Source organism: Chironomus tepperi, unplaced genomic scaffold, assembly GCF_022539635.2.
Source record: "Chironomus tepperi strain 1889 unplaced genomic scaffold, CSIRO-AGI_Ctep_v1 contig_335, whole genome shotgun sequence".
NCBI classification, from domain to species: domain Eukaryota; kingdom Metazoa; phylum Arthropoda; class Insecta; order Diptera; family Chironomidae; genus Chironomus; species Chironomus tepperi.
Genome location: NW_027226457.1, coordinates 2,349,559 through 2,372,135, shown reverse-complemented (window position 1 = coordinate 2,372,135; position 22,577 = coordinate 2,349,559). Strand labels below are relative to the sequence as shown.

Sequence of the window (22,577 nt, the reverse complement as noted above, 5' to 3'; positions counted from 1 at the left end):
TAAAAATAATTAAGAACAAAGCAGCTATATGTATAATTAAAATTTTTTTCATCTTAGATATTAGGTATCTTATAGGAGATTTATTTTCATTATTATCCATTATTTTCTTTAATGTTTCTCTTTGCTGGTGTATATAAGGCTTCTTATTCCCAAATTGTAAGCAAAAGTTTACAACTTCCAAAAATATTTAAGTTTTCATTGTTTTAAGAAAGTATGCAAATTTTCCATAACTTAATCATAAAATCAGCATGCTTAATTGTTTATCAAAGCGGAAAGCTTTTCGCTACGGTACTTAACAATAACAAATCGCGACAGAGGAACATTATTGCCAATAAAATATCATTTTTAATTGATTTTTTAAGAAAAATATAACTTTTGCTGCTTAGTTCCATTAACGACTACTGCAGAATTTTTTATTCACCGTAGGAACTTGATAAACCTGACAGCTTAATGATTTTACAAAATGTTTACGTCATACGACGTCTGTAAGTACATTGTGGTCATTTGATGGAGAAAAAACCACAGGCAAAAGTCCTTTAATTAGTACAAATAGACGTAGCATTTACTTCACATGCTGTGTTAATTTTCAGTTGTTGTCAAAGGACATAGAAACTTACTTTGACATAAACACATGAAATAACTTTCCATTCAATTCAATTTGTTTTTCTTTATAAAATTGCAGACTAAGTTTTTATCAATAGTTCGTTACTTTACTGTGCTTTATAGAGAGAAGGAAATAGATAAAAAAAAACTTTTGAAAGCTTTCGAATGACAAAAATAAAATTAAATTAATTTCATTTCATTTCCATGGATGTAAAATATTTAAAATGTCATTGATACAGCACTAGCCTGTTTCAATAAAATTCAATTTAAAATGCCCTCTTTGTTTTTTTGTATTTTCTCGATCAACTCGTAATTGATTTTTCCATTTTGAATTGGTTTTCAGTAAACTTCAATAAAATTTCATTTATGGAACATAAAGAGGTAGGTGGTGGATATATATAAATATGAATTAATCTATACATTCTGAATAATAAATACATTTAGGATATTCTCGATGAAAAAAGCATGAAAATCAACTCATTTGCATTCATAAAGAGCTTAACAAAAAGCGGCATGAAATAACGGTTCCTGATGAGAGAGGAAGAATAGTCGAGGAATTATATGAAAATGAATATTCTAGCGAGTACGACATGAAAAAATAACAAAAAATGAAAACTTAAAAAATTCATTTAAATTTTTCATATTTGCAACGTGCGAGCCAACGAGCCATTAGCATTAGGTATGAAAAAAAAAAAAGTTTAATCATCATCAACATTCATCCATGGATTTTATTTAAAAGCATCACCGAGAGGCGGCAAAATTTTATAATAAATTATTTCATGTTTCCAATAAAAGCTATTTTTTAAGCTTAAAAATTTCCATCTGATTATTGATTTTCATTTCACGCGATGCTTCTGTCAAAAAATTATAATGCTTTTTTCTCTCCTTTCGATGCTATCACTATATACGCTATAGTCGCTTATACATGAGAAGTTTAATGTTAAGAAAAATAAGAAAAGCTTTATTTTAAAGCTTTCGTAAAGAAGAAAATAAGAAGAACATTTCTTTATACGCTTCAATGACTCTTCAACTTTAATCTTTATTAATGGTTTGCATCGATTTTAGCTCAGAGTTTGCACACTTTGTATGATCCTATATTTCCTACTCCTCAATGAACATTGAACATACATTTATTTGGCAAGTACTTGCTGAGTATGTTTTTTTAAGGGTTAAAAATACGACTATAACTTCCGGAAATGGCATTTGAAGAAGTAAATATGTTTGGGGAAGTGCCACTTTTAAAATTTTCATTCAATATTTAGGCACATTCATTCACATAGGGGATTGCTTACAATTTTTGAGAGCTTTTTGGTTCTTACTTAGAAGCTTTTTTATGAATGGGCAAAGTTTGATCTACGCAGAGGCTGTTTTTGAAAGATTTTGTATAGAATTTGGTTCTTATGTCTAGAACAACTCAAAAAATCGAAATTTTGGGCTCAAAAAGGCAAAGAAGGCAAATTTCCGTACTTATAGCTAATCTGCTTATACAAAATCAATATTATGGCTTAAGAGTTTGCACTGCTCTACTTCTTCTTGGCATGCTCCTTTACCATGACGTCTAGTATAAGGAGAAATTAATATGAAGCTGTGCAGCACTAATGACTAACTAATTAACCTCAATTTTTCATCTACATCATTTAATAACAATCCCCTCTTGGCATTTCAATGAACAGTTTTTCCACATATTTTAAGGATATGCTTGCGGATATCCTCATGAATACATTTAATTCTTGAAAAAATCATATGAACACTCGAAAATTATTTTTATGTAATTTCAAAAAATAAGTCCCCAAAAAATTTCTTCCTCCTTTTTATGTTTCTTGTTCACAAACAGACATAAATTTTTACTTTCTTTTGACTTTCATCCTGTTCAAACAATCATTTCGTAGCTGAAAATGTGAAATAATAAAATAAAGCAAGAAAAAAAAGGCAAAAAAGAAAAGTTTTGTGTGTGAAGAGCTGAAAAACTTTTCTTCCTTCCGTTGTTCTTTTCTTTTATGTTACTTGATTATCCCTGCCTTAATATAGCATATTTTGACGAATTTAATTGGCAATGTTTACAAATTCTTTGTCTACAACAGTTCTCGTACTCAATTATGACTAATTGAATTATAAACTTGCATTTCGATTATGAGTTGGAAATGAGTAGTAGTTTGCTATAATTGTTTAAGTTTCGCTTAATAGCTTTATCGCTGTTCCATTATTCTATGAAATGAGTTTAAAATGACATGTAAAAAATATTATGTACATATAATCAGTGTCCACGTCAGCTACATGACTTTTTGAAAAGTTTTTCCTGGAAATTCAGTCATAAACAATCTAATTAATTTCAAATTGATGTAAATTCTAATAAATTAACATCAAATGCGCAACAGCCTGATGTTATCTCATAAACATTTTCCAACATTCCTTTCAATTCCGTTTTTTTAAATGAAAAGTTAGAGGCAAGAAGAAGATGAGATTTTTGTTCATTTTAAAGAGAAGAATGGGAAATAAAAGAAAAGCCTAACCATTAACTGAATGCCTTTAAGCTATTGAAACGAGAAATTTTTAATAAATATTCATATATTATAATTCATATCGGAAAATTGTATTAAAACTGAAATGAACCAAACGAATGGAAATATAAAAGTTCTTTTACTTTTTTTACTCAAAAGGCTTTTAGCATTTATTTTTTTTTATGCTGTATAATTCCTTCTCATATCATATTCATCCCATCTCTTTTCATCCTCCTCCTTTTTTTTCATTATTTCCCTCCAAATGTATATGATAATGTTTTATTATACTCAATGTATGAATAGAGTTCGAGTGTTGTCTGGTCAGTCAACAGTAAAATTGTACATGTACATTTATAATGTGAATGCATTCAATGGCGTAACATTCCGAAAAATGTTGAATATTTTATCATTCATTGAAAAAGCATTTAAATTGATGTTCATATCAATTCAAATTGTTACTACTTTTATGGTCTATGGATGTTTTTTTTTCAGTTCTGGGTCTGTCGGAAATGATGTCATTGCGATAATTTGGGTTTTCCTAACTTCCTTTCACTGATGCATACCAAATTACATTCCTCTACAACGACTAGTCACTAGTGTCTCTGCCTAATATCATCCCCAAAGCAGCCCTCTCTGTATACTGTATAAATATGCATATTAAAGGATTCTCTTACTGTTTATGTACACGAAATACATGCGTAGTGCTATTATTATTGCTGATAAGATCCGATCAATCAATTTCAATTGATTTCAAGTTACTATGGATATATATCCAACGTCATTTATTACGTATTTTCCATTATTTTTTTCATACTGATAAGTAAATTGATGAAAGAATTAATATTGCTTTACAAATAAATTGATGAATTTTCATTTCAATCATGTTTCATGTCATTCGTTTGTGTATATTTGTGGGTGCAAAATGAGGTATATATAAATAATCAAATATCACATTACATTGGATAGAACACGGGAATAAATAAACACAGAAAGTTTGTACACACAAAAGAAGGAAAAAGTTTTACTTGTGTCGACAAAACACGAAACTCAATTAAAGTATATTCTATGTCCACAAATTTCCCGTAAAGTCTCAACTGTTTAATTGCTATTGATGATCATTGCTTTTTTCTATGCATGAAGTCGTTGGTATGTGATGTGACGTGGAAATTAGGAAATTTTTGGATCTTTGTTGCTTAGTGACGTTTGGAGAGGTGGCAGATACAAGACGAACTACTGCTGTTCCTCATATTCATCAACTAAGACAGTTGGAATAGACAGCACCATTTAATGAACCCATTCAAAACCCATAACAGAACAACATAATTACCAAACGTACCCCTTCTGTTGGTTAAACGATAAGCACTCGGATATATGGGAACTAAGAGAGAAAATAAGAACCACAGAAGTTTGGCAGAGAAAATGAACTTTAAAAAATTGTTATTGAGGGAAATGGAGAAGTGAAATTATATTCTTTGATGCTTTTATGCGCTCACTTAAACACCATAGTTATATTTCATGTTGATGGTTATGATCATCATTATGATGAGGGGAAGACAGTTAAAACTAATTAAAGCATCAACTATGTTTGAAATAAAAAAGTGTGTGTATGACTATGTCGAAAATACAACGGCAAATTGCAGAACTAAAATTCACAGTTTTTTTGGTTTTGGTTTCTTAGTCATATTATGAACACATTCACACATTTCGGAAGCATGAAAAACTGTAGGAAAATGTAGGAACGAAACATTTTTCATGCAATCAATAAAAAGTCTCTCATAAATAATGTGCTATAAATAGATATCATTTTTCTATTTTTTTGAGTCTAGCACCTACGATAGTGTAATGTAATTATAGAACTTTAAAGCATGTATTACTGCATAAAATTATTCCGCTTATCAGCCGGTTAAAATTCGTTGACACAAATATGAATCACAGCAATATTGTTGTTGTTGTAATACTTGCCAACTTTAAAGAACATTTTGTCGTGTTTAACGAGTTTTCCACGAAGATTAATAAACTAATTTATTTTAAAGTGTAGCAAGCGAGCATTGAACACAAACAAAATAAAAAAAAAAGTCTCACTTCATTTCGTGATTCGTGACGATGGAATTTTTCTTTTCTATTACTTATTTCTTTTATATGATAGAGTAATACTTCGAGCTAGTGACAACGTGGAACTGTTGAAAACCGAGACTGCCTGACGTACATGTAAATAAAATTATAAAAGGAAAAAAAGGTTTATGTGGCAAAAAAAATTGTAAAAGTTTTGTGGAAGAATCTGTTCATCTACACGCTGAATAATAAGAAGTTTACTAGCGTTATCAATTAATTAAAGAATGAGAGGGAGAGAACATGTGTAAATTGTGAACATTTGAGAGTATTCTTTGAAATGACGGAGCGAATGAAATTGGAGTGAATGGGGAAGAATTAATTCTTAATGAATCCTTTTCATGACGAAACCTTTAACATTCACATTTCACTAATTTTCTTAGTTTACGATTATAAGACCGAGAATAGGAAAAAAGCTTTAACTTTAATTTGTTCTTTTTCATGCCAAACCCATAGCCAATCCTTTGATTTTATTTCCATTTCAGTTCTTTTCCTGCCATGTAGCTCCTTTCATTTATTATGATTTTTTTCCCCATTTTTTATGTCATTGTTATATTTTGAATTTCGCAAAAGAAGGTCAAAGGAAATTATGTTTTCTTATACTGCTGGATGTAGAAAGGAAACGACGAAGAAAGCTCTTGAAAAGTTCTTTTTTTTCCTTAGGGCGATTCCTTCGACAGACAGAAGATGTTTACTGTTGCATAAATATTTTCTTTGCTAGATGTGCTGAGGGATAGTCGTCAAGAATTATTGATAAGTTCTTATCAACTCTGAGTTACTTTTTCGATCAAACTTTTACTTCGATATTGTGTAAACCTTTTAGCAACATACTGCATATGGAGTTTTGATCCTAGAGTTCCTGACATCTGATCCTAAGTATAATACATTTAGCTGTCTCTAACATAGTTATCAAGTCGGTTTGGGGAATTTCCCACTTGCAGATCTCTTCCGTCCATATATTTACGTTCGTTCGGTCTTTCCTCATCATTTTTCTTAACGAAACTGAGTGGATAAAAGCTCTACCTTTTTGGGATACAAAATAGGCAATAGGACACAAAATACAGAATTACTTGTTCATTTTGTTATGCACGACAGAAAATTAAGGGATATCTATGACATTATTCAAATATAAGGAGTGACGTTTAATATTATTATGGTATAGCATGTTGTGTGTTGGACTTTTTTTTATATTTTGAAGAGGAGAGAACATAGCAATTTTTGTAGATTTTGGTTCCATATTGCATGGACTGGAATTCTCGCATTTTATTCAAGACAATACGTATTGTCAAAGGATTTACTTTTAAGTAGATATCAAAATATTGTGAGTTGTACTTTAATAAAGAATAGAAGAGAAATAGGGAAGATGGTATGTTGGAGAAATTAACACTTTGAAGTGATAAATATTTTTTTAGCAGGAATAACTGTACATCTGTGACTATTGATGATGTATAATGTGCAACAAGAAGTTTGATCATATTTTTAGAATTTAATACGCACCTTATCGTATTTTTTATGTACTATTATTCCTTCCAATTATTTGTTTTTATTTTAATAATTTTCACTTGACTTTTTTGCACTTTAAACATTAATTTTTTCACAATTTTCAATGTTGTTATGATATTTATTATAAAAAATTCACAATTCTAACTAAATTTTGACGTTAACAGATGTCAATTCTTTGATAATATAGAATAAAATAAAATCACGAATCGTCCTATACCGTGTTAGTCATTAAAAAGCCGAGAATACACTGCTGAGTAAGTCACAGATAAATACAAAACTTGTGGAAAAAAATATTTTTTGCGCACTGAACGGACTTTTTAGCGCGTGTTCTTACAGAAGTAATGCTGTTATAGGCCAGCTTTGACTGGCTGACTGAATAGATAAAAACACCACGTAGCATTATCATTTCTTAGTTAAATTAATTAAAATTGTTTTGTGGTAACATCATTGATGAGTTTGAATTTCAAAAAACCGTTATATTTTTAAATTTCAAGAAACCGTTAAATGAAAATGGAATTTACAAGATGCGCTCAGTATGTCTGTCCACATCTGCAACGGTGGCATCTATACATGTTTTAGGGTTGGTGATGCTTTTATGAAAATCGTTGTTTTGCTAACGATCAAAAATAGATGTTTAAGTCCTGTATGTAAGACAAAATTTCAAGTTTAAAAGACACAAACAAGTTTTATTTAAATTAAATATGACTTTTTATTTCAAATTGTCCTTTGATCAAAACTCTCATAAAATCTGCATCTTGGTTTATGTTTATGACTTAAATAGTTACATTGATTCTATCTTTTTGGTTAGCTGTGATACATTTAAAATATTTTTTATTTCTTTTTTTTTTGTTTGTTTAAAGCTATAATGCAACAGATAGCTCTTAATATATCTATGAAGGGTGAAGCTTGTGCATAAAATCTCACTGATAAAGTAGCATTTTAAAAGCATAGAGAATAGAGAGTATGTAATGTACTAATGACTATTTTTTGTTTAAGTTATTATAATTTAAGTAAAAAAAGGATATAAGTATAGAGAGAATTAAACATTTCTTTGCAATGTTATCACACCAATGTTTTCTGTTTTAGAATCGACTAGAAAAATTTAAATTTTTCCTTAAATTTAGTTTAATATTTAATTAACAGGAAATGGTTCAATCATTTCCTGCGATTGGGAGCTTTTAAGAATATCAAAATCCTCAAAGTCTTTACTGTATCGACTCATTGGTCGACTAAATGAACTATTTGAGGGTGTTCTTCCGTCAACGGAATCCTCATTTGATGATTGATAGATTTGCGTTAAATAATCAGAAGTTAAATAAACTGGTAAGTCTGTATCATCGTCTTCAACAGCTCCATAGTCTTGAATATCATCTGATTCTTGAGTTTCAACCATCGTTAACCACTGAGAATTGTGGTTCCTGAACTTTTCCAACTTAATTCTACTCGCCCAATTTGAGTCTGTCATTGCAATTATGTCCAAACAAAAATCACAAACTTTTCGTATTTCTACATTTTTATCGTGCATTAAATCTATCAAATATGCTGGTGCTTCTGTTTCTTTAATAATGTAATTACGTGTGCTTTCATTTCTGAGTACTTGCTGGAAAACATAAACTATTTGTAACACCATTTCATCGTCTTCCTGTTTTGCTTTTAGTAACTCTATTAAACTCAATATTACTTCAGCTTTGCACAGCAACATGGCACATAATTCATCATTTGTAGCACACGTACTTAGAAAAACCACCGTGTCAAGTACAATATCGTCTTTTGCATTTCCTGGGATTAAAGTTTTCCTCATCCATGGAATTAATCCATGTGCCTGAAGTATTTGCGAATAATCTAACTCCGGCAATAACATATTACCAAGAACGCCAATACATTCAACCAAAAAGTCTTCTTCGTCACATTCATTTATTGTTTTTGCAAAATCATCGACAAATTCCTAAAAATAAAAAAAGGAATGACATATGAGAAGCAGAAATAAATACATCTGGTTAACAAAAAATTGAGTCACAAACGTAAATGTCCGAAATAAATACAACCTGATTTTGCTAATAACAAAATTTTGGAAAAAGAAGTCAAACTACTATGTAGGACTTACCATAAATTCCTTTCTCAGTTCCTCGTGTGTCGATATATTCCTGATCATTTTCAACATTAAAGCATCTCGATACTTGAAGGCTCGCTCTATTAAATCTTTGAGTCGATTATTCTCGCACATCTTCTGTGCACATTTCTTGTTAAGTGCTAAATTTATTCCCAATGCGATCAGGTCAATATCGGATTTTTTATTCAAATTTAATAGGAGCATATCAGTTAGCATTGGAACACAGTCAGTGTATGTGAAAACGACCTTCACTTTATCATCGAGACTCATATGAAACAAAATTTTAATGACTATCGCATGATGCTTATCCTCACTCATGAATTGAACGAGTTTTGGAAGCAATCCAATTCGGACCATTTTAGCACGTAATTGTCCATCAAATGATAAATTGAAGATTAATTTTAATGTCGCTTGAATGAGATCGGAATGTGAGCTTTGGAGGAGTCGTGGAAGCTTTTCAATCACATTCAATTCTTTCATTTCGTCCTTATTGTCTCGCACAATTGATAGCTTTTTTAAGAATGTCACGATGAGAACTAATAAATCAATATTCTGTCTTTCCAATGCCTTTACCAGCATTTTAATGATGTTCTTTCGACGCATCTTCTCCTCCAATTTCGTGTTTTCGGCAATATTAAGGAGAAGATAAAAAGCAACGCGCAACAATTGTTCTTGTTTTTTGGCAAATGTCTTCAATTGCTTACTTAATCTTTCAATTTCATCTTTTTGACGTTTCGGATCGTTTTTCAAATCTTCTGTTGAATTTCCATTAGAATTATTTTGCAATTCCTTTGAAAGGCCCTCATGATAACTATTATTCATTGAATAAGCCTTCATTAATGACGAAGATGATGAAGACGATACCATACTATTTGCCATTGACCAATTTCCACTTTTTGGACGTTGCTTTAGTTCTGGAATTCTTCTTCTCGGTGGTTCCATCTGAAATTTAAAGAATTTATTTTAGTATTTCATGAATTGAATCAATCAGGAGTTAGCAGCATACTTCTTTTGGTTTCTCGACATTCATGATTGTTCCATCTAAATTATCTTGACTTTTGTTCATATCCTTTCCTCCGTTCTCGGCATTTTTACGCTTATCCAAATCTTGCTTCATTTGTTCATAGCGCTTTAATTCATATTCAATGACATCCATACACAGAGATCCAATCTTGTACTGAACGATTACTGAATGGAAATGTGTGTATGTGGAGAAACAGAAAAATGTATAAATTATATTTGTAGTAAGGTCAAGGCTCTTCCTCCAATCTTCGCGAAGGACACGTGACAAAGCACTCAATACTGCCTCTAAAATTATGAAAAAAATCATCATTAAAAAGCTATTAATTTTAATTGAAGCTTCTAGACTTACCATTTTTCTCCAATTCCTCTAAATTGTCGGGATTTCTAGCAAGCTGGAGAATATATGCTGATCCTCGTATTCTTTCTGGTAATTCCTCATAGAGTAATTCTATGTAGTCATCGATATTTCTTATTGACGCTTTATCGACGTCATTATTTACTTTGTCCAAAACTCTCGCTTCTGATTTTGAACGTACCGAGGCAGATTTTAAGCTTGAAACACCTGAATCTCGCGAGACTTTTCGGTTTTTGAGGAAATAGATAATTTGTTCAACGTCCGATAACTGAGATTTATGAATTAAATCACATTTATCGACAACTTCTCTTGCTAAAGCAGCTACATCTGTTTTAGTATTTAATGTTTTAAGACGAATAATTCGCTGACAATCCTATAAAAATAGAGACAAACAAATAATAAAAGGTATGCACACATTACGAATTTTCTATTGCTGAATAAATTATGTCTCGTTGTTATGGCATTGGATATTCCAAAAATGATGAATGAATCATTTGCCTTGGAATCATTTGCTATTTGTTTGTTGTTGTTGTTGCTGTCTATATTTTACTTACCTTTTTATCAGCCAACATTGGATCTGAGACATCTTTATCGCCATACACAGCCGCTTCCAATTTGTAATTGACAATAATTGAGGGCTCAGTTGGATGAGGTTCAATCATTCCCCCTTTGAATCGTCTATATAAAATAAAAAGTGAAAACCATTTTTAGCATATTTTCTCATAGAGGAAGTGCTTGTTGTTTTATCGATTTGTCTTTGATTGAATTCTCTTATCAAAGTTTAATTAACTTTTTATTGGAAAAACTTGTAATGATGATTTCTGAGTATTCCTGATAAAAAAGACATTATCAAGATATTAAAATAGATAGCAAATTTTATGTACTATGACTTATGATCATTTCAAGGTAAACCGTTTATGTCTATTTAATTCCTTGTTCCAGTGGACTCAAAAATTTCATAATTACAACAAAGATAAGAAAGAATTATCGATCTGGATGTTGGAGAATGCGCTAAATAATCCAGTTTAGATGATAATACTTAATACTTGTTCTTTGCATTATTGATTTTTCCGTCAAAAAGAAATCGAGGAAGAAAAACTTTTTTTTTGTTTGACGTACTTTTTAATGAATTTTGCGTCTTCGGACTGCATTTTTGGCCTATAATCTTTAATAAGCGACGTAATGATGTAATACAGATAATGCACAATAAAAAGTATAGACAATACAATCGATACCAATTCAAATATCATAAAAATTATTCATAATGTCCGAAATTTTCAATCACTTGAATATTTTTTAACTATTTTATCACGAATTCACTTATTATAGCATTATATTTGATTAATTAGCATAATTTGGTAACTCAGCTACACGAATATTGCACTTTTTGTTAATTTTTGTAGGACGAAACACTAAAAATAATTAATTTTTGTTTTTTATTAATTTCTTCTGTTTTTCTCAAATTTTGTAGAACAATTTGTGCAATTTCATACCCCTAAAAGTCAACGGTCATCATATATTTGAATTTCGGTTTGTTCTACATGTAGATCTTTCTTTTCATTTCCATTAGTTCTTCGAACAACACGTTTTAAAATGGTAAAATTAAATTTTATTAATTATACTAAGGAATTATAGTGATTTTATGCTTTAATTTATCATTAAAGATGAGTTAAGTTCAGTGACTGTTGAAAAATCACTTTAATTCATTAAGAAATGTGTGAAAACTTGATGAAAAATTAACTTTAAATTTTCTTGTTTATTTGTAGGGAAAAGTGAAGTGTTCGGAATTGCGACAAAAGGATAAAAAGGAGCTGACTAAGCAGCTCGAGGACTTGAAGCAAGAGCTTCTTGGACTTCGTGTTGCCAAAGTCACTGGTGGAGCTCCATCCAAGCTTTCAAAAATGTAAGTTAATTAATAAACAAAAATGTTTGAATTGATTTCTGATCTTGAATTTCTTTAATTTATCTTTTTAGCCGTGTAGTACGTAAAGCAATTGCTCGCGTCTACATTGTAATGAACCAGAAGACAAAGGACAATCTTCGTAAGTTGTACAAGGGCAAGAAATACAAGCCTTTAGACTTGAGACCAAAAAAGACTCGCGCAATGAGAAGAGCCCTCAGTGAACGTGATGCCAGCAGACTTACAAAGAAGGAAGTTCGTAAACGTTCAGTCTATCCAGTTCGCAAATATGCTGTAAAAGCATAAATTGATTTTTATGAATGGAATACAATAAAAACTTACATTCTGAAAAAATAAATTAAAATTTTTGAGGTTAAATTATTTTTCGTTTTCAGTAGAACTCTTTTGTTTACATTTTCAGTAAATTAAACTTTATTTATATCATGACTTAATTTATAATGGTACATTAATTCTATTGCCATAATAATGATGCTACTGACAATGGGGGCATGTTCGGTTCCGCTCCTTTTTTAAATCCTAAAAAACAAAAAAGATCCAGTGAAATTTATGTAAATTGCATAAAAATTCATTAATTTACCTAAATATAAGACAGTTGGAATGAATCCCCAATGGAATACAGTTTTTGCCACCTCGAATACCATTCCTAAACGTTCTTTTGATTGTTCTGACAGTGCCATTACAGTTAATTTAATTTTTTGTAATTTTTCTCGCACAGAAATTTGTAGAATTTAATTTGATCTACTAAAAGATATTTGGTCTACTTTGATGTAAATTTCACAAAAAATAAAGAATTTAAAAATATTAAGGAAATGGCATCTATCAGCACGCGAGCCTTAGCTAATTTCTCAAGATTCTCACCATTGATTCAGAAATCAATCAATTTTAGGTAAATTAATAGCGATTTAGTACATTCTGGAAAAATGATGTAACCTTTGAATATAATTCCTTTAAATTCCAGAGTAATATCAGTTAAACACAGAAACTTCTCCGCTGAACAAGCACAATCAGAACAGCCAACAGTTGAATTGACAGAGAATGAGAAAAAGTTGACAGCTGATGTCGAGAAATTAACAAAAGATGTTCAAACATTGACTGAAAAGAACAAGGAACTTGATGTAAGGAAATATTCTTATCAATCAACCTAATTCTATGTCTATAGCATGTGTATTTTACAGGATAAATATAAGAGATCATTAGCAGATAGTGAAAATATGCGTAAAAGGCTAACAAAACAAATTGATGATGCAAAAATCTTTGGAATTCAGTCATTTTGTAAAGATTTACTGGAAGTCTCAGACATTCTTAATGCTGCAACAGAAGCTGTTCCAAAGGAAGAAGTTTCTGACAAAAATCCGCATTTAAAGAGTTTATTCGAAGGTCTTACAATGACAAAAAATCAGTTAGGACAAGTGTTCAAACGAAATGGACTCGAGAAAGTCGATCCAATAGACGAAAAGTTCAATCCAAATTATCATGAAGCATTATTCCAACAAGAAATCCCGAATAAAGAACCAAATACAGTCGTCGTTGTTAGTAAAATTGGATACAAATTACACGATCGGTGTATCAGGGCAGCATTGGTCGGTGTTTCTAAGTAAAAATGTTCTTCAGGAAGACACTAAAAATGAGAGAAAGGAACTTGATTCATGGATAATGGACAATGATCAGAAAATTCCCTTGCTTACTCTGAAAATATAATATTATTAATGAAGCAAGTTATGATTCTTTTAGAATTTTGGCATAATTGTAATAAAGTCGGCAGAAATTCCTTGACAATATTAGAATTTTCTTTATTGTTTCTTTGTGTACTGGCTAAGAATGTGAAATAAATCCTCTCGTACTAGTGTTGACCATAATTAATATATGAAACCGAGATAATATTAAGGAAAAATTATACGACATTAAATGCTTAGAATTGAAATTGACGGCTCTCTAATCGTGCTTGCAAGTTTTCCAACTGTCTCTTTGCCTCACATGATGGGAAATTGTTGAGATCATAGTATTGCGGTGCAAGCTTCAACAGCCATTCAGCTACATAAAAACAAACATTAATTAACTGTGACATAATTCCATAACATTAAAGTACTTACGCTTAACGTCAGTTACTGTTCGAATGTAATTCTTCGTCGTCAACACAAACTCATTGTAAATAACCCAATCAGGTTTGTGATCTAAGCATGTTGATGGATGTAATTGTACAATTTGATTATCCTTAATTGTCAGGTAGTGTCCAGTGCGCTCTAAATGTGCGACTTGCATGAAAAAGCCTTCAACAAGGGCTTTACGAATGTTTATATAGTAATCTTTTGATGTGAACTCTGTGCTTGTACGTTTTAGATTAAATCTGTCCATGATACGAGCTAATTGTTGTCGAACGTTGTCTGCTGATTTCAATGAGCGATAATTGATAAAGTTTTCATAACACCATTGGGGATCTTCATTGCCTGTTGATTATTTAATGAGTTAAAAGTGGACATTTGGCTAATAAATCAGTTACTTACTCTGTTTGAAAGCATGAAAGACATTCAGCAACGTCAAGTGATCACCGTCAATGTGCGCAAATCTCATTTTTGCCTCGTCAGCTTGCTTCTTCATTTCATTGGGTCTAACAAAAGCCTGGGGCACTTTAAATGTTAAAGAACAGAAAAAATGGACGCAGCAAATGTGCAATTTTTTGAATGGGGATCAGAATTCATATTAAAAAATTCCAGAAAAGCCCATTCACACGTCCGTAAATCAATAAAAATTGCCAAGAAATTGTCAACAATGAGATCGAAAAAATGGTATAGGTTCAGGAGGCCATTGATTATGTATCGAAAAAATATGTTTTGTAATTTTTTGATAAAAAATTCTTAAATAATAAAATTATGACTAAAGTCTCACCAGATAACATAGCAGTAATTGAGAGGATTTCATTTGAACAGTTGTGTGAACATGATGCAATTAACATCTTTGCCAATTGTGGATCCAATGGGAATTCAGACATAACTGAGCCTAAATCTGTCAAGTTTCCATCATCATCCAAAGCTGCTAAGTAGTTCAATAATTCTAATGCTCGCATGAGTGTTTCCTGAATTTAAAAATTTAGTAAGAATTACGTCCTTTTGCATAGGATTAAGTATGACTTACCGGTGCAGGAGGATCCATAAAATCAAAATGTACTAAATCATCAATGCCCAATTTTTTCAATTGTAGAACGACAGTACCTAATAATTTAAAATTTCATAGTTAGCATTGAAATTCATAAATTCGTTAATTAATAAAATTTACCCAAATTTGATCTCAGAATTTCTGGATAAGTATTGTCCTGCATTTCTTCTTTGTAAGCTTTTTCAGTGTATAAACGGAAACATTTTCCAGGCCTTGTTCTTCCAGCACGTCCAGCTCTACGAAAATCAAAATAATTAATAATTTTTACTAACCATAAAAACAGCAGTATTACCTTTGCTGTGCTGATGCTTTACTAATTGGAGATACCAATAAACTTTCGACACGAATACGTGGATTGTACACTTTCTGCTTAGCAAATCCTGGATCTAAAGAGCAACAAGTACAATTTTACAAAAAATTCAAAAATTCCATAAGTCATTAACTCACCAATCACAAATACAACGCCATCAATAGTCAAGGATGTTTCTGCGATATTTGTACTGATAACGACTTTTCTTCCAATTGCTCCATTTGCACGTCTTGGTGGAGCTGGTTCGAAAATCTTTTGTTGAGCTGCTGGCGGCAATGTCGAATATAGTGGAATACATCTAAGTTCGCCAACATCTGGTCCTAAATTGTCAATTTCCCGCTTAACTCGTTTACAAGCTTCCTCAATTTCTTCTTGACCGGTCAAAAACATAAGCACATCGCCTTCGATTTCCTCACACATGTGAATCTGAATGACAGTTCTAATTGCTGCTTCTAGATAATCACGTTCTGGTTCTGGTGTGTAGAAGATTTCGACAGGATGTGTACGACCTGGTACATTCATTAATGGTGCATTATCGAAATAATTTTGAAACTTTCCGGCATCCAAAGTAGCAGACATAATAACTAATTTCAAATCACCTCGTTGTTTAATAACTTCTTTGAGTACACCCATTAATAAATCTGTTGCCAATGTTCTTTCGTGAGCTTCGTCCAACAATATTACTTGATAATTTTCTAACATTGGATCAGACATAGCTTCTCTTAGCAACATACCGTCAGTCAAGTATTTTAAAACAGTTTTTGGTGATGAACAATCTTCAAAACGAATTGAATAACCGACTTCCTGTCCAAGTAAAACATCCATTTCTTCAGATACTCTCTGAGCGACTGACATTGCTGCTACTCTTCTTGGTTGTGTACATGCAACTCCTTTAGCACTTAAACTTCTTGCATAATCGACCGCCCATTGTGGGATTTGTGTTGTTTTTCCACTTCCAGTTTCACCGACAAGTACGATACATTGATGCTCTGCTAAAAGTCGCATAAAATCAGTTCTATACTCAAAAACTGGCAATAGAACTCTCTTTTTCAATAACGTTTGGTAGTTTGCTGAGTATAAGGCTCCATTTAATGGATTTACTGTTCCAGCTGTTGCGGTCTGTCCTGTATTTGGTAAATTTACAGGAATGCCTTTTTCCTCGCTAAAAATCACAATAAAACGTTTTCGATGAAAAAATCAAATTTTGTTAAAATTTCACTATCTTACCGTCTTTTTTTGATAAAAGGATCCATTACTTCAATTCTCCGTTTCGACATTGTCCTCTAATTACGATTTATTTATTTTAAAAGCCCTTAATGTGCTTAATTACAGCAATTTTTTAAATATCGAAGATTTTTTTGTTTGATTTAAATGTGTTCGTGTGTTCTGTAGTTGTGTGTGTTTAGACTTTTATACGTTTTTTAAATATTTTTTGACCGTTATGAATTATTTTTTATACCATGCTTTGATCAAAGCAATCTCAGAGAGAAACGTGATTGCCTTACAAACACATTGATTATATGCCAAAAGTCATTATACGACATTATCTACTATTATTAATTTAGGAGTATTCTTAAAACATGTCGCATATTTATTTACACGAAATAGTGCATGAATTTAAATTCTGAATATACTCAGTACATTATTAAAGAATTGTGTCATTAAATAATAAGCTTCCGAATAAGTTGAAACGAGTGTTTATCAACACAGTTACACAGCAAAATTGTTGCGATAAGGACCTGTTTCTGTATACAAATAATAATATTAATATCATCACAACTAAATTGCTTTCATTTGGAATTCAAACTTTGGTCAATCAAGATATCATAGGACACCTTGAAATGGAAAATTTTGAAATTGTTCAGTCGGAATTTGGTCCAATTAAGGGCTTCCATAAAACATTAGCATTAGACAATAAATGTGTTGCCTTTCACAATATTCCTTATATGAAGGCACCAGTTGGAAAGTTGAGATTCCGTGAAGCTCAACCGACTGAAAAATGGAAAGAACCTTTGGATGCAACAGGTGATATTGTTGGATATTGTAGTTTTAATCATTTTAAGGAAGTTGAAGGTCAAGAAGATGCTGGAATATTGAATATTTTCACTAAAAATCTTAAACCGAAGAAACTACGTCCTGTAATGGTTTGGGTAAGTTCAAACTTTATAACGGATTAAAAAATTTAAACAGAACTACAAATATTTGCATTTGTATGGTTTTAAGAATAATTTATATGGTTTTATAACACAGTCCGAAACCAGTTATTGTGAAATAATGAATATTAACTCACTTTATGTTTTTCAGATTCATGGAGGTGGATTCATTGTTGGAAGTTCAAGTACGGACATTTACGGACCGGATTATTTTCTACAAGAAGATATTGTTTTCGTTTCAATAAATTATCGTCTTGGAGCTTTTGGATTTTTGAGTCTTGATGACAAATCATTAGGAATTCCTGGCAATAATGGATTGAAGGATCAAATCTTTGCATTAAAATGGATTAAGAAGAATATTGCAAACTTTGGTGGTGACCCTAACAACATCACAATATTTGGTGAAAGTGCTGGCGGTGCCAGCGTTCATTTTCTCTGTATTACTGAACAAACAAAAGGATTGTTTAAAAGAGCAATAATCATGTCAGGATCAGCTCTATGCAAAACATGGGGATTGATTCCACAGTCATTATGCAATAAAAATGCTCAAATCCTCGCTGAAAAGCTTGGATTTAAAGGCAATAATGGTGATCAAAAAAGCTTGTTAGAGTTCCTCGAAAAAGCTCCGGCTGAAGATATAGTAAAAGCTTCCGAAAAGATTCTTACATTAAAAGAGAGATTTTGCTTCGCATTTCATTCACCATTCACACCAGTTGTAGAGCCATACAAGACGAAGAACTGTATGGTACCTAAAGATCCATTGAAGATGATGGAAAATTGCTGGACTAACAATATTGACATTTTATTTACTGGAAATTCAATTGAAGGCGTCATTCGAAAGACTGAACCATTAGAAACTGGAATTGAGATTTTTAACAAAAATCCAGCATATGCTTTACCACTTTTGGAACTTCAAGCAGATCCGTCTGATCCTCGTTTACAAGAACTAGGTTTAAAGATTAAAAATCTATATTTCAATGGCAAATGGGACGATCGAGAATCATTCCTAAGACTATCAAGTGAATTGATGTTCTGGAATCCAGTTTATAGAACTGTTCAGTCGAGAATAAAGCACGCAAAAGGAAAATCCTACCTTGTTCGCTTTGATGCTGAAGGTGGACGTAACTTTGTGAAGGATCTTTATCAATGTTCAGACTTTAAGGGAGCTAGTCATGGAGATGAATTGTTTTACATATTCACAAATGCTATCTTTGATCAAATTGATCCAAATTCAACTGATTTTAAAATCATGAAGCAGTATGTTGGCATTCTTACAAACTTTACTGTGAAAGGTTCACCAAATTCAAAAGAAATAGAACCATTAAAATTGAAGGAACTAACTGATCCAAATAAAGTTATGTGCTTGCAAATTACTGAGAAAGGAACAAGCATTATAGAACTTCCAGAATCAGAGAAGTTGAGAGTATGGAGTTCAATTTATAAGTTCAACAAAAATGTTAGTTCTAAGCTGTAAAATTTGTTTTGTTAGACTTTTTCATGTTGAGATGACAGTTAAATTGGTTAAGGGCAATAATGTAATTTTAAATGGTTGTGACTTTAAAGATTTTTTACATAAAATTGTATGATTATTGAAAAATTCAAAACATTCTCTTTATTTATTTTTTACTGTCTCTCTCACGTGTATTTTTAGTCTCAGAGTATGACCTTTAGAAAGCATATGTTTATCATCAACAAACACAAACTCAAATATTTTTGATAAATTTCTCAAAAACATTCTGCTTTAACGTTAATTTGGGATTTGAATAATATTTATTGTCTTAGTTGCAAACCCCTTTTTCATATAAAATGTTCAGTTTGTATTCGAACTCTGAAGAATAAACATCATTGTGAAATTATAGATTCGTGAGTAATCAGAATTGGCATAGAATCAAAATGCATTTTAATTAGTTGCATATCGTGACAGAAATTTTATCAGTTCATCCACAATAGCCATAAATGGAAGAAATGATCTTTTAAGCTCATAATCAAAAGGTTTCTAACACATTCACTATTAATGTATCTACATCCAAAAACCACAGATAACAATTTATTTATTAAGACTTCCTTATCAAAAACACTTTAGGAGAATAGCATTGCCATTTATAGCATTCAGTAATTGACAGTCATACGAGCAAGACGTAAAATGGAAAATTTTGAAATTGTTCAAACAGAATTCGGGCCAATTAAGGGTATCCATAAGAAGCTGGTTTACGACAATGACTGCATTACGTTTCAAAGTATCCCTTACATGAAGCCACCTGTTGGAAATTTGAGATTTCGTGAAGCTCAACCGACTGATAAATGGGAAGAACCTTTCGACGCAACCGGTGAAATTTTGGCTTTTCCTTCCTATTATGAGGGATTAGGAAATCTTGGACAAGAAGATGCAGGAATACTGAATATCTTCACGAAAAATCTCAAGCCTGAGAAGCCGACTCCAGTAATGGTTTGGGTAAGTCGAAACTTTAATTGATTTGTCCTCAAAATTAAAGAGATATGCGATATATTTGTAGATTCATGGCGGTGGATTTTTCGTTGGAAGTTCAAAAACTGATACGTATGGACCAGATTATTTCATGCAAGAAGATATCATTTTTGTATCCTTCAACTACCGTCTTGGAGTTTTGGGATTTTTGTCTCTTGAAGATGAAAGTTTGGGAGTTCCTGGCAATAACGGATTGAAGGATCAAATCTTTGCCTTAAAATGGATCAAGAGAAACATTGCTAATTTCGGAGGAGATCCTAACAACATCACAATATTTGGTGAGAGTGCTGGCGGTGCCAGTGTTCATATGCTGTCCATAAGTGAACAATCTAAAGGTCTTTATCAAAGAGCAATTGCTATGTCGGGAACATCTTTATGTCAAACTTGGGGATTGATTCCTCAATCAACATGTAGAAAGCATGCAGAACGGTTGGCTGAAAAACTTGGATGGACCGGACAAAGTGGTGATCAGAAAAGTTTGTTGGATTTCCTCGAAAAACCTTCTGCCGATGAAATAGTTAAGGTTACTAACGATTTACTGACACCAGAAGAGAAATTAAAGTACGGATTTTATTCGCCGTTCACACCTGTAGTTGAACCTTACATCACTGAAAATTGTCTAATTCCTGAAGATCCAATAAAGATGATGGAGACTTGCTGGACAAATGACATTGACATTTTGTTTACCGGAAATTCTCTCGAAGGAGTTTTGAGGAATGAAGGACATTTAGATCTTGGAGTTGAAATTTTCAATAATCCAGCATATGCTTTGCCATTACTAGAGCTACAATTAGATCCATCTGATCAACGTGCAAATGAATTAGGTCTGAAAATCAAGAACCTATACTTTAATGATCAAATGGATCCAAAAGAGTCATTCATAAGACACGGAAGTGAATTGATGTTCTGGGTTGCAATTTATAGAGCTATCCAGTCAAGAATCAAGCATGCAAAAGGAAAATCTTATCTTGTTCGATTTGATGCTGAAGGTGGACGAAACTTTGTTAAGCAATTTTTCAAATGTAATCAATATAAAGGAGCTGGACATGGAGATGAATTGGGATTCATATTTACAAGTGTTATGTATCCTCCTCTCGAACGCGATTCCGTTGATTACAAAATTATGAGCAATTATGTTAGCATTCTTACAAGCTTTGCCATTACTGGATCACCAAATTCCGATGAAATAAAGCCTCTTACATTGGTAGAACTCAATGATCCTGACAATATTAAGTGCCTGCAAATTACAGAAAGTTCTTTGAGAGTAATTGAGCTTCCAGAAGAAGAGAATTTAAAGGTTTGGAGTACTATCTATGAAGACAATTGAGGTTATATAAAATTTGAAACCTTACAACAGCGAAAACCTTATAACAACTAAAAAGTGTGAAAACCTCACAAAAGCTAAAATTTGACATAAAACCTTACAACAGCTGAAAAGTTGGCATCGAATCAAAAGTTAAAATAAAACAAATCAATTTTTTTTTTTTGAAATTTTTAGTTGCATTTTTTTATTTTGCACAATTTTTATATTTTTTAAATAACATTTTAATTGTATGAACTAACAGAAATCTTTTATTATTTTTTTTTTTCAATAATTTTTCATCTATTTTTTTATAATTTTTCAAAATGTGATTTTTTTTTTCAAAGTTTTCATTTTCATTTATTTTTTGATGTTTTTTAATCCTTTTTTTTCTTAATTTCATTTAATAATAATTACAAATATGAACATAAAAGGATAAAAAGAATAAAATATAATTAAACAATATTGCAATTACATCGTAAATTCATTTGAATTTCATCTCTTTTTTTAAAACTTTTTTTTTATTTTTTGATTATTGAGCAGCGATAATGTCCATTATCATGCTCCAAGAGGGGGGTACTTTTTAATCTTTTTTTATGTATAATCATGTTTTCGTTATAATTATTTCTCATTATAATTATTTTCATTTATTATTATGTATGTCCATTAAAAGCTAAGAGAACAAACAATGAAACGTAAAAGCTTACGTAATTTATGTCTGCGACTTAATTTATCATCATTTATCAAGTTTTTCTTTTTTTTTTCTTGTCTAATTCGTAAACAGAAGATGTAAGTCGTCATTTTCAGATGAATTTAAAGGAAATCAGCAAAATTTTCGGTGAGTTGACGAAGCTTTTTGTTGAGCTTTTTTCAAAATTCTAACCTCAAAAAGCTTAGTCATCTCCCTAAAGTCAAAATCGAGAGGAAGTTCTCTCCATACAAACCAATAAAAGAAGTGATAATTTCATTACTTAAAGTTATAATTATAATTACACATCCAGTACTAATTAAAAAATAATTAAACAAAAATAATATGAGTCCATACTGAAGGAAACAA

The 22,577-nt window shown here is 31.4% G+C and overlaps 7 protein-coding genes across 7 annotated transcripts in view; 4 read left to right on the top strand and 3 right to left on the bottom strand.

Annotated features, from left to right (window-relative positions):
- The window catches only part of Tpst (tyrosylprotein sulfotransferase), a 30,120-nt gene extending 23,201 nt beyond the window's left edge, over window positions 1-6,919 (bottom strand). The window contains exon 1 of the mRNA XM_070644232.1: window positions 6,708-6,919. The gene's annotated coding sequence lies outside the window, so the exon portion shown is untranslated. The remainder of the gene's footprint in view (window positions 1-6,707) is intronic.
- A 478-nt stretch (window positions 6,920-7,397) lies between these two features.
- Window positions 7,398-11,635, bottom strand: Kap3 (kinesin associated protein 3). Its single transcript, XM_070644228.1, has 6 exons — window positions 11,321-11,635; window positions 10,756-10,879; window positions 10,196-10,574; window positions 9,830-10,131; window positions 8,818-9,765; window positions 7,398-8,658 (listed from the first exon to the last, which is right to left on the bottom strand). Exons 1-6 carry the CDS (start codon window positions 11,449-11,451, stop codon window positions 7,846-7,848), a joined length of 2,697 nt encoding a protein of 898 aa, XP_070500329.1. The 5' UTR covers window positions 11,452-11,635; the 3' UTR covers window positions 7,398-7,845.
- A 37-nt stretch (window positions 11,636-11,672) lies between these two features.
- Window positions 11,673-12,465, top strand: RpL35 (Ribosomal protein L35). The gene is made up of 3 exons (XM_070644236.1): window positions 11,673-11,797; window positions 11,968-12,104; window positions 12,176-12,465. The coding sequence occupies exons 1-3, from the start codon at window positions 11,795-11,797 to the stop codon at window positions 12,405-12,407; spliced, it is 372 nt and encodes a 123-aa protein (XP_070500337.1). The 5' UTR covers window positions 11,673-11,794; the 3' UTR covers window positions 12,408-12,465.
- A 388-nt stretch (window positions 12,466-12,853) lies between these two features.
- On the top strand, window positions 12,854-13,906 carry Roe1 (grpE protein homolog, mitochondrial Roe1). The gene is made up of 3 exons (XM_070644226.1): window positions 12,854-13,008; window positions 13,081-13,237; window positions 13,298-13,906. The coding sequence occupies exons 1-3, from the start codon at window positions 12,932-12,934 to the stop codon at window positions 13,718-13,720; spliced, it is 657 nt and encodes a 218-aa protein (XP_070500327.1). The 5' UTR covers window positions 12,854-12,931; the 3' UTR covers window positions 13,721-13,906.
- Window positions 13,888-16,988, bottom strand: Dhx15 (DEAH-box helicase 15). The gene is made up of 9 exons (XM_070644225.1): window positions 16,810-16,988; window positions 15,720-16,744; window positions 15,565-15,658; window positions 15,393-15,508; window positions 15,252-15,328; window positions 15,006-15,192; window positions 14,624-14,746; window positions 14,213-14,566; window positions 13,888-14,153 (listed from the first exon to the last, which is right to left on the bottom strand). Exons 1-9 carry the CDS (start codon window positions 16,857-16,859, stop codon window positions 14,032-14,034), a joined length of 2,148 nt encoding a protein of 715 aa, XP_070500326.1. The 5' UTR covers window positions 16,860-16,988; the 3' UTR covers window positions 13,888-14,031.
- Window positions 16,989-17,127: 139 nt separating this feature from the next.
- On the top strand, window positions 17,128-19,339 carry LOC139093517 (esterase B1-like). Its single transcript, XM_070644256.1, has 2 exons — window positions 17,128-17,732; window positions 17,887-19,339. Exons 1-2 carry the CDS (start codon window positions 17,424-17,426, stop codon window positions 19,207-19,209), a joined length of 1,632 nt encoding a protein of 543 aa, XP_070500357.1. The 5' UTR covers window positions 17,128-17,423; the 3' UTR covers window positions 19,210-19,339.
- A 305-nt stretch (window positions 19,340-19,644) lies between these two features.
- Window positions 19,645-21,717, top strand: LOC139093518 (esterase B1-like). Its single transcript, XM_070644257.1, has 2 exons — window positions 19,645-20,187; window positions 20,249-21,717. The coding sequence occupies exons 1-2, from the start codon at window positions 19,879-19,881 to the stop codon at window positions 21,545-21,547; spliced, it is 1,608 nt and encodes a 535-aa protein (XP_070500358.1). The 5' UTR covers window positions 19,645-19,878; the 3' UTR covers window positions 21,548-21,717.
- Window positions 21,718-22,577: the final 860 nt, after the last annotated feature.